This window comes from Vespula vulgaris, chromosome 2, assembly GCF_905475345.1.
Source record: "Vespula vulgaris chromosome 2, iyVesVulg1.1, whole genome shotgun sequence".
In the NCBI taxonomy this organism is placed as follows: Eukaryota; Metazoa; Arthropoda; class Insecta; order Hymenoptera; family Vespidae; genus Vespula; species Vespula vulgaris.
Genome location: NC_066587.1, coordinates 4331491 through 4347731, shown reverse-complemented (window position 1 = coordinate 4347731; position 16241 = coordinate 4331491). Strand labels below are relative to the sequence as shown.

General features: G+C 26.3%; 2 protein-coding genes across 2 annotated transcripts; both read right to left on the bottom strand.

Moving 5' to 3' along the window:
- Positions 1 to 533: 533 nt before the first annotated feature.
- LOC127061979 (uncharacterized) lies at positions 534 to 7323 on the bottom strand. The gene is made up of 11 exons (XM_050989515.1): positions 7266 to 7323; positions 7034 to 7152; positions 6888 to 6972; positions 5302 to 5459; positions 4900 to 5174; positions 4643 to 4828; positions 1475 to 1618; positions 1255 to 1357; positions 883 to 984; positions 717 to 806; positions 534 to 638 (listed from the first exon to the last, which is right to left on the bottom strand). Exons 1-11 carry the CDS (start codon positions 7321 to 7323, stop codon positions 534 to 536), a joined length of 1425 nt encoding a protein of 474 aa, XP_050845472.1.
- A 5042-nt stretch (positions 7324 to 12365) lies between these two features.
- Positions 12366 to 15581, bottom strand: LOC127061975 (uncharacterized). The gene is made up of 7 exons (XM_050989506.1): positions 15406 to 15581; positions 15235 to 15322; positions 14714 to 14803; positions 14582 to 14644; positions 13529 to 13700; positions 12855 to 12886; positions 12366 to 12428 (listed from the first exon to the last, which is right to left on the bottom strand). Exons 1-7 carry the CDS (start codon positions 15579 to 15581, stop codon positions 12366 to 12368), a joined length of 684 nt encoding a protein of 227 aa, XP_050845463.1.
- Positions 15582 to 16241: the final 660 nt, after the last annotated feature.

The window sequence follows — 16241 nt, the reverse complement described above, 5'->3', positions numbered from 1 at the left end:
ACATTTTTAATGTATTCTTCGAAAAAACAGTTGTATTTATTTTCTTCTTCTTGCCTCAAAAGCACTAATTATTAGTATTATTATAATTATATTAATTATTTCCAACGGACTGATGAAACAATATATTATTCAAAATTTAAAGAAAAGAAATGAATGCGGAGCATTCTCTGTGGAGTTTTGATGTAACACTACGACCGCCTAAAACTCATCGCTTACGTTATACCATATTACGTTCCTATTGGATATTATGCTGACTTACGTTTCCATTCGAAGAGGGGGAACTTTTCTTTTATTCTATGATATTGATCGACGAAACCCACTTACATTTATTATCTTCTTACCCTATAGAAATTAATAAAAAATTATTCATTACGCAGATATTATCTTTTTCTCTTCTTCAGTTTTTTGTTTTTTTTTTTTGTTGATGTCTAAAATGTAAAAGGTGTCATGTGAAACGAAACATCATTCTGTTTAAGGTTGTGTCAAGTACATGCGATACATTTATCGAATAAAGAAGTATTTCAATTCATTGATTATATCACCGACGTTGAATTATGATTCGTATTGTTAGACAATACTTTAAATCTATCTTCAGCTTGAATAAGAATAACAAGATAGGTAGCAATCGAACCGATTATCTAGAACATATATAGAAATATTAAATTATTATAAAATTAAAGATAATAGAAGTGATATTGATAATATTTTCAATTTACACTGTATATGAATGTATGATTTAGATCATAAAATCCGCAGGCGGTAAACGTCAAGCGATTTTGTACTAGTTGAAATGTAAAATCACGGATCTGAAAGAAGCAATTATAAATTCTATATACTTTGTACATATCCCGATACCAAAAATTGATAGAAATTGTTTCTTACTTCATCACGAAATCTTCGGCTGGTCGAAGGTTCATATAATTCATAAAGAATGTCTCCAGTATTCATGGCATATAGAAAAATAAAAGAATTGAATATAGACTTCTATTAACATTTCTCAAAGTTCCAAAACAAAATTTCACAAAAAATTGTACATTTTGTAAATATCAGATATATCACTGAGAAAAGTTAAAAAATAAAACAGAATAAGTAGAGTTAATGAGAACATACTTCTGTCATCGTTGTCTCGCATATATTGCTTATTATAAAAACTTTAATGACGAAATGAAAAATCCAACAGAAATGTACGTAAGTGCTTTTTATCCGATTATCATATTCGTTTGTAATTAGTACAGAATATAGATTGTATAATACTGTAACGATAATTATAAGGGATGAAGACATGGATAGAAGAATTTGTGTTCCATAACCCTCGTTTAGAATAACGGCACATTTTATTAATTCCAAATGGATTTGTCTTGAATGAAGAGAATAAGAGAAAACTGATAAAAATCCCCAAAAAATAATAAACTATTTCGGAATAAGTACTTACTTGATTCTCTTTAATTTCATAAGATTTTTATTCGCTTTATACGTTCGATAAATAGTAGATAACAAAGAATCATCTTCCCAGTTATCTTTCATTCGAAGAACTCTCTTATGTTGTGGAGAATTGATAGTTGTCGCCAGCATGCTTTGAAGTACAGCGTTTAATTGACCAAATAACATTTTTATATACCTATTTTAATAAGATCATTCGTTAAGGTTTAGCTAATATTGATATCTTTTTGTAATAAATGAAACGATAGACTTGCCTGACCCAAAAGATAAAAGTGAAATCAATAATCGTAGCTATGATGGCAGGATAAGTTTCGAAATAGTAGAATTGTAATATTAAAGTGTAGTCTAACAATAAGTTGTAATAGGAAAACCAAAGAAGATTAGATGTAATTAAGCCTAATATTATAAAAATTAAAATTACTCCTGCGATACACTGGTATCGTAAAAAAGAAGAATAATTTCTCGATACATTAAGTTCATCAATTCCTTGTATACAAATTTCGAGTTGTTCTATAAATAGTTGTATTTTCTGTAATGGAATTATTATACGTAATATATAACTCTTAATAATTCAATAATCACTCAAAGGAAAAATTTATCAATTAATCACAAAATCTCTACCTGTCTTCTCGTTAAACCAGCGAGAATTGTTATGATATAGAGGAAAGCGTTATGGACATACGAAAATTTTATCGTTATTTTTGAAATTTCTGTCATTTCATTACTTATAAAAAACTCCATTATTTGCTTCAACGTAAAAAATAATGTAGTGTAGTAAAGTATACAACAAATGGCATAAACAAAGCCAATCCTTCGAATCGTTCGATTAATGAAGTATTCTAGTAGACCGGTGCAAACAATCGAATTAGCGATAATCAATGGCATAACGGAACGTTGAAACTCCTTCGATCGGAACATTTTAAAGATTTTTGTAATTTTTATTATTGAATATAGCACTTTTCACTTTCAAAAAAAATTTTACTTTTCTTAGAATTTCGAATGACTTCTTACTGTAGTTATCGAATAATACTAATGCCTTTCTTGTTATACTTAAACTGTTTTCGTAATAGATATTATCGTGACTTGCATGTAGCTTGGAATAAGAACTACCACTTCCATATTTACCCTACTTTTTTCATCATATTAAATTCATTCTTGTCTCTTTGATAAAAGGTGTTCATACACTTTACCTCGTTATCAAATGAAAATTAATAAGAAATTATTTCCTCGCTGGAATATTATCTTGATATTAATTTTTATTTTTATGAATACAGTCAACAAATAAGAACATTTATTCACTTTTGCAATAATATCTCATTTAAAAATTTGTAAATTTTTATAATAACGCTTCTATATTTTATACAATTGAATGGGGCAAAGATAAGAATTTATAATTTGTATTTATTGAATTATTTATTTGTATCATGGTATTATGTAATTCGTAAATTGCAGTCGTGACATAATGACGATAGAATGTTAAATAATTGTTTTTTAAATTGTGTAATTTTAAATAAGTCGTAATAATGTCTAAAACAGTGGTAATGGCAATAAATACCATAATCCATGTTTTTTCAATATTTCTTCTTATTATATTTCTTATTATGTTATTCTTTTTAATAAAAATAAAATAAAATGCTTTAACATAAAAAAATAAATAATTGCCGTACTGACAACGAAACTATCAAGATATACAAAAAATTACATTGCACGTAGTTCATTATAATAGATAATAAAAAATGATTAAAATGTATTTTAATATAGCTTAGAAAAATTATCTTTTTGATCATATAATCCATCATATTATTTATTCATTTATTTGAATAATATCTGCATTTTGTAATCATATTTATCTTTGAAAGAAATATTATTAAAAGTAATATTATACAAAATGAAAATAAGGAGATTAACGAGAAATTAATCATTTTATTAGATATAGCGTGTGTCTTAAATGTTCTTTTATGAAATTCGATATTACTATTAGTTTTAATTCCAATTAATCTAATCGACATGACCAATTTTTATATGATGTTAATTTATTATTCATTTTTTTAATAATAGCAGAAATATGTCTATCATAATTATCGGACATAATTAGAAATAAAGTATAATCTTAAAGTATACTCTTGAAATAATTTCATTAGTTAGGAAACAATGTTTAAATGAACTTTACCTTTTTACCCCATAGAAATTAATTAGAAAATATTTATCACGTAAATGTTATATTCTCCTAGTATTTATTCATTTCCCTTTTTCCTTTCTTTTCATTGTCATAGAAAAGATGAAAAGATGCGACGTAAAACAAAATATGATACTGTTTAAAAGATAAGTCCTTATTATAACGATATATTTGTGGAATAAGAAAAGGATTTAATTTATTATTTAAATCGTTGATAGTGAAATATTCTTCATATTATATATATTAAAAGTATTAGGTTCACCTCCAATTTGAATCAAAATAATGAGATACGTAGTAATCGAACCGATCGTCTGAAATATGCACGAAAATATTAAATTTTTATAAAATGAAAAATAAAAGGAATCAATGATCATATTTTCAACTTACAGTGTATATAAATGTATGACCTATATCATAAAAACCGCACGCGGTAAATTTCAAACGATTCTGAACCAACTGATACAAAATATCACAAATCTGAAAGAAAAAATTATAAATTTTATATATATTATATATATCCCAACATTAAAAATTGATAAAAATTGTTTCTCACTTCATCGCGGAATTTTTTGCTGGTCGAAGGTTCGTATAATTCATAAAGAATGTCTCCAGTGTTCGCGACATATAACAAAATAAGGAAAATCAATATGTACTTCTATTAAGAAAGAAAGAAAGAATAGAAATTGTTAAAGAGAATATACTTCTGTCATCGTTGTCTCGCATATGTTGCATATTAGAAAAATTCGAAAGATGAGAAAGAAAATGCAATAGAAATGGGCAAAGAATTCTTGAATCCAATTGACAGATATGTTTGTTATAAGTATGTTAGCATATAAACTGTATAACAATATGGTAATATTTATGAGAGATGAAGACATGGATAAAAGTATTTGCAATCCATAAGCCTCGTTAATAATTCTAGCACACTTTATTAATTCCAAATAGATTTGCCTTTAAAGAAAAGAATAAGAGAAAATTGGTAAAAATTTCAAAAAAATAATAAACTGTTTCGGAATAATTACTCACTTGATTCTCTTTAATTTAATAAGGTTTTCATTCGTTTTGTATGTTCGATAAATAGTAGATAACGAAGAATCATCTTCCCAATTATCCTTTATTCGAAGCACTCTCTTATGTTGAGGAGAACCGATAGTTGTTGTCAGCATATTTTGAAGTACAGTATTCAATTGACGAAAATTGATCTTTACATATCTATATGAAATTACTTGTTATATTTAATAAATATTCATCTTTCTTTGTAATAAATAAAGTGATTGACTTGCCTGGTCCAGAAAATGAAAGTAAAGTCGGTGATTATCATTACGATGGAAGGATAAGTTTCGAAGTAATAGAACTGTAATACCAAACTGTAATCTATCGATAAGTTGCAATCAGAGAACCAAAAAATATTGGTAATAATATAGCCTGATATCACAAATATCAATATTATTCCTGCGATACATTGATACCAAAAAAGAAAAGAATAATTTTTCGATACGTTAAGTTCGTCAATTCTTTGTGTAGAAACTTCTAATTGTTCTAGGAACAATTTTACCCACTGTAAAAACGAATTCATTTATCAAGTTATTCGAAAATTTTTGTATATAATACATATATAATCTTGTATATAATATATAATTTAATAATCATAAAAAAAACTCTTCGATTAATCATAAACATTGTACCTTTTTTCTCGTAAAACCAGCAAAAATTATTAGACCATACAAGAAACTGTTTTGAATAAACGAAAATTTGGTAATTATTCCCAACATATCTGTTGCTTGAAGATTCATAAAAGTATTAATTATATCTTTAACAGCAAAAAATAAGAAACTGTAATAAACTGAACAACAAATGACATAAACAAAACCAATCATACGAATTGTTCGATTAACGAAGTATTCTAATAAACCAGTACAAACGATCGAATTTGCGATAATTAGTGGCATAACGGATCGTTGAAACTCTTTTGACTTAAACATTTTAAAAATATAACTTTTCACTTTCTGAAAAAAATATTTAAATATTTTTTCTTATTTATAAGAAACTACTTGCTGAAGTTTTCGAACGACACTAATTCTTACTACCAGTCTTTCTGTTGTTATTATACTAGGAGTTTTTCCATAATAGATAATATTTTTACCTGCATGTAGCTTGATATAATATACTATTTTTCTATTTGTTCTACATGTTAAATATTTTCTATGATCTTATCTTTTCAATGAAAGGTATTCATACATATTCATATACATTATCTCGTTTTCAAATTAAAATCGATAAGAAATTATTCATTAAGCAGACCATTATATTGACGTTATATTTTATCGTTACTAAAGTAGACTACGAATAAAAACATTTATTCTTTGTCATTTCATAAAAAAATTCACTCGTAAATTTTTATATAATATTTTTCTCCTTTCTACTATTCACAAGATGAAAGACAATTGCAGATTTATGATCCTTTTTTTTATTGAATCGTTTATTTGTATCGCTTATTTCTATGATAATTATGTATGGCATTATGATACCGACATAATGAATAATTATGTTTCTTATTATTCGTCACTTTTTAAATTTACTAAATTAAAATAAATACTAGATTTTTAATTTATTTGAGATTTTTGTTGTAATACTAACAATGTAAAAATCAAATCTGTATATAACTTCACTGATATGTTTAGCCTAGAAGAATTATAAAATCGTTATATAAAATATAATAATGTATCAAAGCCTCTTTCGTTGTTCTATTACAGATACAATTAACGACAAGAATCTTTATCGAATATTTTCAGCAATACAAAATCATTGTAATGAATAGAAAAATCTCTTCATTATTGTTACGTATTCCTGACAATAATTGATAATAATTTCCTTAGTATTATTGTGTATATTCATACTCATTCATATTCATACTTTTTAACAAAAATATAACTATTATAAATAAAAAACACGTTTGATAAAAGAAATATAAACAGATTAATATAAAAATTTGGATGTGATAAATATTACAAAGATTTTTTTTTAATTTTCTATAATTCCAGATAAATTTGTAAAATGATACAAATTGTTGATACAAATTTCACGAATTGTTAGTTGATAACGTCGAATTGTTAAAGAAAACTTGCGATGGTGCGTCTCCTACTTGAATAAAAATAACAAAGTAAGTCGTGATGGTAACGATCATCTACAAGTAATAAATATTAATCATCTATAATTTAAATATAAATCTATAGATCTATATTATAAAAAGTATACTTTCAACATACACTACGTATCAAAGTATAGTCGAGATCAAAAAAGCCACAAACTTTAAAGATCAGTGGGTTTTGAATATGCTGTAGAGTAAAGTCATAAATCTGAAAGTATTATAAAATATCAATATTAATTTATCATAAATTTTCATTTATTAATCATTACCGCGGAACGAAATTCCTTGCTGGTTGATGGTTCGTACAATTCACAAAGGATATCTCCGGTGTTCGCCGCATGTAAAGAAATATGACATAATATCAATACTTGTTTCCTTCGATATTTCGCTGAAATGTGAAAGCAAATGTATAGTAAAAGAAAACAATGAACATTTTTAAGGAACATACCTCCGTTACAGTTCTTGAACATACGTGAGTTATTATAATGATGTTTAACATACAATAGGAAATCCAAAATAAGAAGGTAAACGATTGTAACAATTCCGTGTGGTAGTCCATAATTGTTAAGAAATAGTACACATCGGAAGCCATAATAATAATAAAAATGAAAGCTGCAGATATAGATATTAAGATATGTAAATTGTACGCATCGTTTATATTCCTAGCAGATTTGATTAATTCCAGATGTATTTCCCTTCGATAAAAAATGAAAAATATAAAAAATCAAAATAATTATCTTATAAAATTGCACTATATTAGAATTACCTGGCTTTTTTTATCTTGATTACGTCTTTATTCGAATTAATCTTTCGGTGTGTATTAAGTGACAGAGAATTGTTTCTCTCATTAATCCTGCTTCGAAGAACTCTTTTATGTTGCGGTGAATCGATAGTACTCGTCAACATGCTTTTTAATAATTCGTTCAATTGACTAAATTTTATCTTTATATACCTATTTTATGTTTAAGATTTGCATTTTTTAAGATTAACATTTGATAAGTATTTTTTTGAGATAGATCAAATGATTTACTTGCCTCATCCAGAATACGAAAGTAATGTCGGCTACTAATGATATGATAAAGGGATAACGTCCTAGGTAGAAGAAAATTAATACTATCCAGTATTTAGTCCCGAATGATATTAACCATTGATAATCTACTATCATCATACTTAGTAAGATAAAAACGAAGAATAAAATTAGATAACACTGTTGCCAAAAAAATTGAGACAAATTCTTTGGTATATTCAGTTCATCCATAGTTCGAATACAATTTTCTATTTGCAACGTGAAGCGTCTTACTTTCTGTAAAAAATAACGGAAAATGGCGTAAGATAAAAATTTCGGTAAATTCAATAAACTATAAAAGAACACAAAATTTCACCTTTTTTCTGAGAATCCCAGCAACAATGGTGTTAATGTGAGACAAGTAGTTGCTATATATATATAACTTGCACATTATTATTGAAACGAATGGTTGTTTATATTCAAACATTTTCGAGGTAAATGAAAATACATAGGTCATCGACAGATAGAAAATAATAGAGAAGCAAATATAAACCATACCGATCACGTTAATATTATCATCAACGAAATATTCCACTAGGCCAGTGGTAAAAATCGAATTCATTATTATCAATGGTTTGATGCTACGTCGAAATTCAGTCGAGAAAGACATTTTTTTAATATTTTTCGTAGATACAGCTTTATTTGTTTTTTTCTTTCGTTCGAAGAAATTGATTATTTCAAATATACTGACCGAAAAACTTAGTTCACAGAGTTCGCAGAAAAAAAAAAAATAGAATATTCTTTCTTGAATTTTTATGTGAGACTTACGAAAGCTCATAACTCATTACTTGCATTAGATCTTATTACGGTCGTATTGGATATTATTCCAACCTACATTCGCATTCAAAGAGGTAGAAATTACTTTTTTCCTTTGCTCGATTATTTAATGAAAATCCACTTTTTTATTATTTAATGAAAATCCATTCCTACATTTTTTATCTTCTTACTACATAGAAATTAATAGGAAATTATTAAATACACAAATGTTATTTTTCCTGTCCTTCTCTTTGCGTTTTTTTTTCTTTAAGCGAAGCGTAGAAATATATTCTATTATTTTGTAAAGGAAGTGTTTATATTGAAAGAGCGAGCAAAGCTATGCATATTAGATGACCGGATAATAAGCAGCTTTTATCGTTGCTCTGATCGCTCTTCTAGCTTTTGTCGCAGTTCTAACATAAATGTATGTTTAAGAAAAAAATAAAAAGAAAAAGGAAAAGATCCAGTATATGTTCACAAGTTGTGCATAGTATGCGTTATATTTTATTGCAGAAATATCTTCCCATTAAAATTATCTTTCTCGTTTTCACATTTATTATCGACCGGTCTTTAAATACATTCGAGTACTAATAATTGAAAAAAACTATGAATTATGAAGAAGAGATAAGTATTTCTCATTTCAACTATGTTATTAAGTTTAAGCATCCTAAATCTACGAAGAAAATTCATTTTAATTTATAATAAAGTTTAGTATCGAGAAAAATGATTGTCATTGCGATCCCTTCAACCCTTTCGAACATTCACTCTAGATAGTTCTCAACAAAAATTATATGGCGATCGAAATTAAATAAGCTTGCAATCCTTTATCCAGCTCCAGCAAACATCTAGCTGCATCACTTGTTTCGTTTCTAAAATATGACGAAATAGAAATAGAATAAAACAATATTTTTGATATAATCTATCTTTATTTCTTTCTCTCTCTCTCTCTCTCTCTCTCTATATATATATATATATATATAACATGCAGAATTAAAGATGAGAAATTAAATTAAATTGACCTAATTAGAGACCTTTCACTTGAATCGTATCATGCTGTATGATATTTAATTGATACAAAAATTATGAAAAAGCGTGATATAAAACAGATATGATACTATAAATATAATACTTGCGTTGTCCTTTATATCTTATATATTTGTCGAATAAAGAAACATTAAAATTCATTCATTACATTATTGACGTGGAATTATAATTTGTATTGTTGAAGAATACTTTAGGGCTATCTCCGATTTGTATAAGAATAACGAGATAGGTAATAATCAAACCAGTTATCTAAAACATGCACATTTATATTAAAATCTTATAAAATGAAAAATAAGAGCAATCAAAGATAAATTCTCAACTAACATTGTATATACATGTATAATCTAGATCATAGAATCCGCAGGCGGTGAAGGTTAAACGATTTTGGATTAATTGACACGTAAAATCATGAATCTAAAACAAAAAATTATACATTTAGTATATAATTTGATATTACACAATGATGGGTATTGGTTCTTACTTCATCGCGAAATGTCTTACTGGCGGAAGGTTCATATAATTCACACAGAATGTCTCCAGTTACCACGGCATATAGAAAAATAAGCAAAATCAATATGTACTTCTATTGAACTCTCTCAAAGATTCAAATGATTGTATATTTTACAAATATCAGATATATGATAAAATAAAAAAGAAAGAAAGTATAACATGTAAAAAGAACATACTTCTGTCATTGTTGTCTCGCATATATTACTTATTGCAAAAATCTGGACGATGAAGAAAAAAATCCAATAGAAACGCTTACAGAATTCTCTTATCCAAGAGTAATATTTGTTTATAAATAAGACAAAATATAGACTGTATAACAATGTACAGATAAATATAGCGAATATAATCATGAATATAAAAATTTGTAAACCATAAGCATTATTTACATTTCTGGCACATTTTATTAATTCCAAATGGATTTCTCTTTAATGAAAAAAATTAAAGAAAATTGCTAAAAATCAGAGAAACACAATAAATCGTTTCGTACTAATTTGTTAGTGACTTACCTGACTCTTTTTAATTTCTTAAGATTTTCATTTACTTTGTACGTGCGATAAATTGTAGATAACGAAGAAACATCTTTCCAATTATCTTTCATTCGAAGGATTCTTTTATGTTGTGGAGAATCGATGGTTGTTGTCAGCATGCTTTGAAGTACAACATTCAATTGACCAAATTTCATCTTTATATATCTATAATTTATTAATTTATTAATCTTTTGATATTAATCTTTACATATCTTTGATTATTAATCTTTATATATCTAAAATTATTTGTTATATTCAATAAATATTTATCTCCTTTTCTAATAAATAAAACGATTAACTTACTTGATCCAAAAGATAAAAGTAAAATCGGTAATCATCATTATAATGGTAATATAATTGTCAAAGTAATAAAACTGTAACATTAAACTGTAGTCGAACGATAAGCTGGCATCGGAATACCAAATTTTATCGTTAATAAATAAGCTTGATATCAAAAAAATAAAAAATACGCCTGCAATACACTGATATCGAAAAAAAGAAGAATAATTGTTCGATAAGTTTAGTTCATCAATTCCTTGTGTACAAGTTTCCATTTGTCCTAAGAATAATTTTATTTTCTGTAAAAATAAATTAATTCATCCAGTTATACAATATTCGTTATATCTATTATATATCAGTCTTAATAATATAACAATCACTTAACGAAAAACTTGTCTATTAATTAAGAACATACTACCTCTCTTCTTGTTAAACCAATTAAAATTGTTATGACGTAGATGAAGATATCATAAGTATACAAAAATGTGAATAATATTTCTTCAATATTTTTCTCTTGAATATTCTCATAAATGTTCAATATATCCTTAAACGTATAAAATAAGATACTGTAATAAACTATACAACAAACGACATAAACAAAACCAATCGTACGAAGTATTCGATCGACGAAATATTCTATTAAGCCGGTGCCAACGATCGAATTCGCGATAATCAGTGGCATAACCGATTTTTGAAATTCTTTCGATCTAAACATTTTAAAAGATTAAATTTTATTTTTTTGAAAATGCAACTTTTCACTTTCAAAAAAAATTATTAAAATTATTATATAATATATTATAAAATTTATTATTTAATACAAAATTATTATTTCTTTTTTTATTTTCAAAGTGACTACTAGGAGTTTTCGGATGATACTAGTTCTTACAACCGGTCTTTACGTTCTTATTATACTTAAGTGTTTTCATAATATATATTATTATGACTTGCATTATTAATTTAGAACAAAAATTATCATTTTTCTACTCATTATATTAAATATCTTTTTTTTCCTTATCTTTCCAATGAAAGATATTATATCATATTCATATCTCATTATCAAATGAAAATCGATAAGACATTATTTATTAAACGGAACATTAGATTGATGTTACATTTTATTGCTCTTGAAATAGATTACAGATAAGAATAATTATTCTTCTATGACGTTTTATTTTATATAAACATTCACTCATCAATTTTTATAACACATTTATTATTTATGCAATGGACAGAACAAAGTATTATCGTCTTTATGATCATTTTATTATCCTTTTTTTATTGAATTGCTAACTTGAATCATGATAAAGACATATACCATTAGGACACCGATATGACAATAAAAAAGTTAATTGCATGCTCCATTATTTTGTACTTTCTTTTTATAACACAATTAATACGATATTAATTAATTCAGAAAACTTATGCTGATACTTTCCCAACTTGAATGAGAATAACGAGGTAAGTTATAACAGCACCGATTACCTAAACATAATAAAAATATTTTGTATTGTCTATAATTTAAATATAAATCTAGACATTGATTTTGTAAAAATTATAGTTTGAACGCACATTACGTATTAATATATAGTTGAGATCAAAAAAGCCATAAGATGTAAATATCAATGGATTTTGAATAAGTTGTACGATAAAGTCGCGAATCTAGAAGTATCACAAGAAATTGATATTAATTTGTAATAAGTTTACTTTTATCAATTATTACCTCAGTACGAAATTCATTACTAGTTGATGGTTCGTACAATTCACAAAGAATATCCCCGGTGTTTGTCGCATGTAAAGAAATTTAATATAACATTAACACATATTTTGTTCAATAGTTGGTTCAATATTTCGTTGAAATATGAGAAAAAAAATTTTATAACCAAAAAAAAACAATAAATAGAAACATACCTCCGTTATAGTTCTTGCGCATACATGACTTACTATGAAGATTTTAAAGCCAAAATAAAAAATCCAATATAAACAAATGAATATTAAAGGTTGCATAAGATAAATGCTAGTCATTAAGAAAAAGTACACATTATAAGCCACAGTAATGATAAAAAAAAGAGCTGTTGATACGGACATGAAAATATGTAAACTATACGCATCGCTTGTATTCCTAGCACACTTGATTAATTGTAAATGTATCTCCCTAAGATAAAAAAACGAAAAATATAAGTGGTCAAAAATTATTTCATAAAATTGTACCATATAATAATAATTACTTTGCTTTTTTTATTTTTATAATATCTTCGTTCGATTTATACGTTTGACGAATATCAAATGATGTAGAGTCATTCTTCCTGTTATTCAACATTCGATGAATTCTTTTATGTTGAGGCGAATCGACAGTAGTCGTAAGCATTTTTTTTAGTAATTCATTCAGTTGACGAAATTGTATTTTTATATACCTATTTTTGGTTTAAAGATCGTTAAAATTTCATAAATATTCAGTTTTATTTTGCAATATATTAAACGATATACTTGCCAGATCCAAAATACGAAAGTAACATCGGTTACTAACCATATGAAAAAAGGATAACGTTCGAGGTAAAAGAAAATTAATATTGTCCGGTGCCTACTAGGTAATTTCAACCATCGATGATCGATCATAAGCATAGCTATTAAGATGCAAACAGAGAATAATATAGCATAACACTGTTGCCGAAAGTATTTAGAGAAATCCATTGGTATATTCAATTGATCCATATTTCGAATACAAGTTTCTATTTGCAATGTGAGATATCTCAATTTCTATGAAAGATAAGGAAAGATGTCGTAAAATAAAAATCTCTTTCTAAAAAATAAAAAAACGAAGACTTTCACCTTTCTTCTGAGAATCCCAGCAACAATGGTAACAAGGAAAAACACATAGCAGCTATAAGTATGTAACTGATGCGTTATTTGCATAATCTGTGATGGTTTCATGCTATAATCTTCCATCGGAAATGAAAATAAATTGCCCACAGTAACGTATAAAATGATTAAGAAACAAGCATAAACCATGCCGACCGTATTAATCTTATTATCGATGAAATATTCAACCAAACCAGTGGTGAAAATCGAATTAATTATTACCAATGGTTTGATGCTACGTCGAAATTTAACCAAGAGAGACATTTCTAAAGTATTCTTCTAGAAAACAGCTGTATTTATTTTCTTCCTCTTTCCCCGAATGCACTGTTATTTCCAACAAACTGATCGAGTAATTTGTAATCTATAATTTGCAGAAAAAAATGAATATAGATCATTCTCTGTGGAGTTTCAACGTGACACTACAACCGCTCAGAACTAATAGCTTAGTCTATTTTTTATTTGAAAAATAGTGACTTTCCTTTTTCTTTGCGATATCGTTCGATTAATTTCACTTACAGATATTAGCTTTTTACCTCAAAGAAATTAATAAGAAATTATTCATCACATAGATATTATCTTTTCCTATTCTTCGATGTTTTTCCTATTTCCTTCCCCTCTTTTTATTGACGCAGAAAGGATGAAAAGGAATACAGTAAAATAAAATATGATACTATTTTAAATTAATTTCAATTACGTGCGATACATTTTTTGAATAAAGAAATACTTTAATTCATTTATTAAATCGTCGACGTTGAATTATAGTACGTATTTTTGGATACTATATTAGGTTTACCTTCAACTTGAATAAGAATAACAAGATAGGTAGTAATTAAACCAATCGCCTATAACAAATATTAAATTCGTATAAAATGAAAGATAAAAGATATCCAAAGATTGCATTTTCAACTTACATTGTATATAAATGTATAATTTAGATCGTAGAATCCGCAGGCGGTAAAGGTTAAACTATTTTGGACTAATTGGTACATAAAATCACGAATCTGAAACAAAAAATTGTACATTTAGCATATAATATGATTTTATATGTTATCATACATTGTTTCTTACTTCATCGCGAAATTTATCGCTGGTCGAAGGTTCGTACAATTCATAAAGTATATCTCCAATTTTCCCGGCATATAGAAAAATAAGAAAAATGACATAATATGTACTTCTGTTAATATTTTTTAACGTTCGAAAAGATTCTACATTTTATAAATATCATTTATATTCATGGGTAAAAGAAGTGCAGTAAATTTTAAAAAAGACATACTTCCGTCAACGTGGTTTCGCATATATCGCTGATTGAAAAAATCTCGATAACATAAAAAATAATCCAATAGAATACTGCACAGAATTTTTCTATGCAATTTTTCAATTCGTATTTTAATAAGTTAAGGTATAAGTGATGAAATAATATAATGAGAAATACGACGGATAAAGACGTGGACATAAGAATTTGGAATCCATAAGCTTCGTTTATTATTCTAGCACATTTTATTAATTCTGAATGGATTTGTCTATAATGAAAAGAATAAGAGGAAATTACTAAAAATCAAAAAAGAACAATAAATCGTTTCGTACTAATTTGTTAGTCACTTGCCTGACTGTCTTCAATTTCCTAAGATTTTCACTCACTTGGTACGTTCGATAAATTGTAGATAACGAAGAAACATTTTCCCAATTGTCTTTCATTCGAAGGATTCTTTTATGTTGTGGAGAATCGATAGTTGTTGTCAGCATGCTTTGGAGTACAGCATTTAATTGATTAAATTTCATCTTTATACACCTACTTAAAAACATTAGTTTTAATAAATATTAATAATTATATAATATAAAAATAAAAAGATAATATAAAACATTTTAATAAATATTAATCTCTTTTGGTAATAAATAAAAAGATTGTCTTGCCTGATCCAAAAGACAAAAGTAAAGTGGATAATAACTATTATGATAGTAGGATAATTGTCGAAGTAGCAGTAATGTAATATCCAGATCTTGTTGAATGAAAAATTCATAGAAGTGTACCAAAATATATCAAATAAAAGTAAGCCTGATATGATTAAAATTAAAAATACGCTTATGATACACTGATACCGAAAAAAAGAAGAATAATTTTTGGATATGTTTAATTGATCCATTTTTCGTGTACAATTTTCTAATTGTTCCACAAACATTTTTATTCGCTGTAAGAAGAAATCAATTTATCGAATTATTCCAATATTTTTTATATATAGTATATCACTTAATAACATAATAAGCTGTAAAAAAAAACCTCTAATAATTAAAAAGATTCTACCTTTTGTCTAAATAAACCTGCAGGAATTGATACGACGTAGAGAAAGAAGTTAGTAAAAAATTCAATTTTGGTAATTATTATTCTCATATTTGTTACTTCATCTTGCACAAAATTATCAAGCATATTGTTTAATATATAAC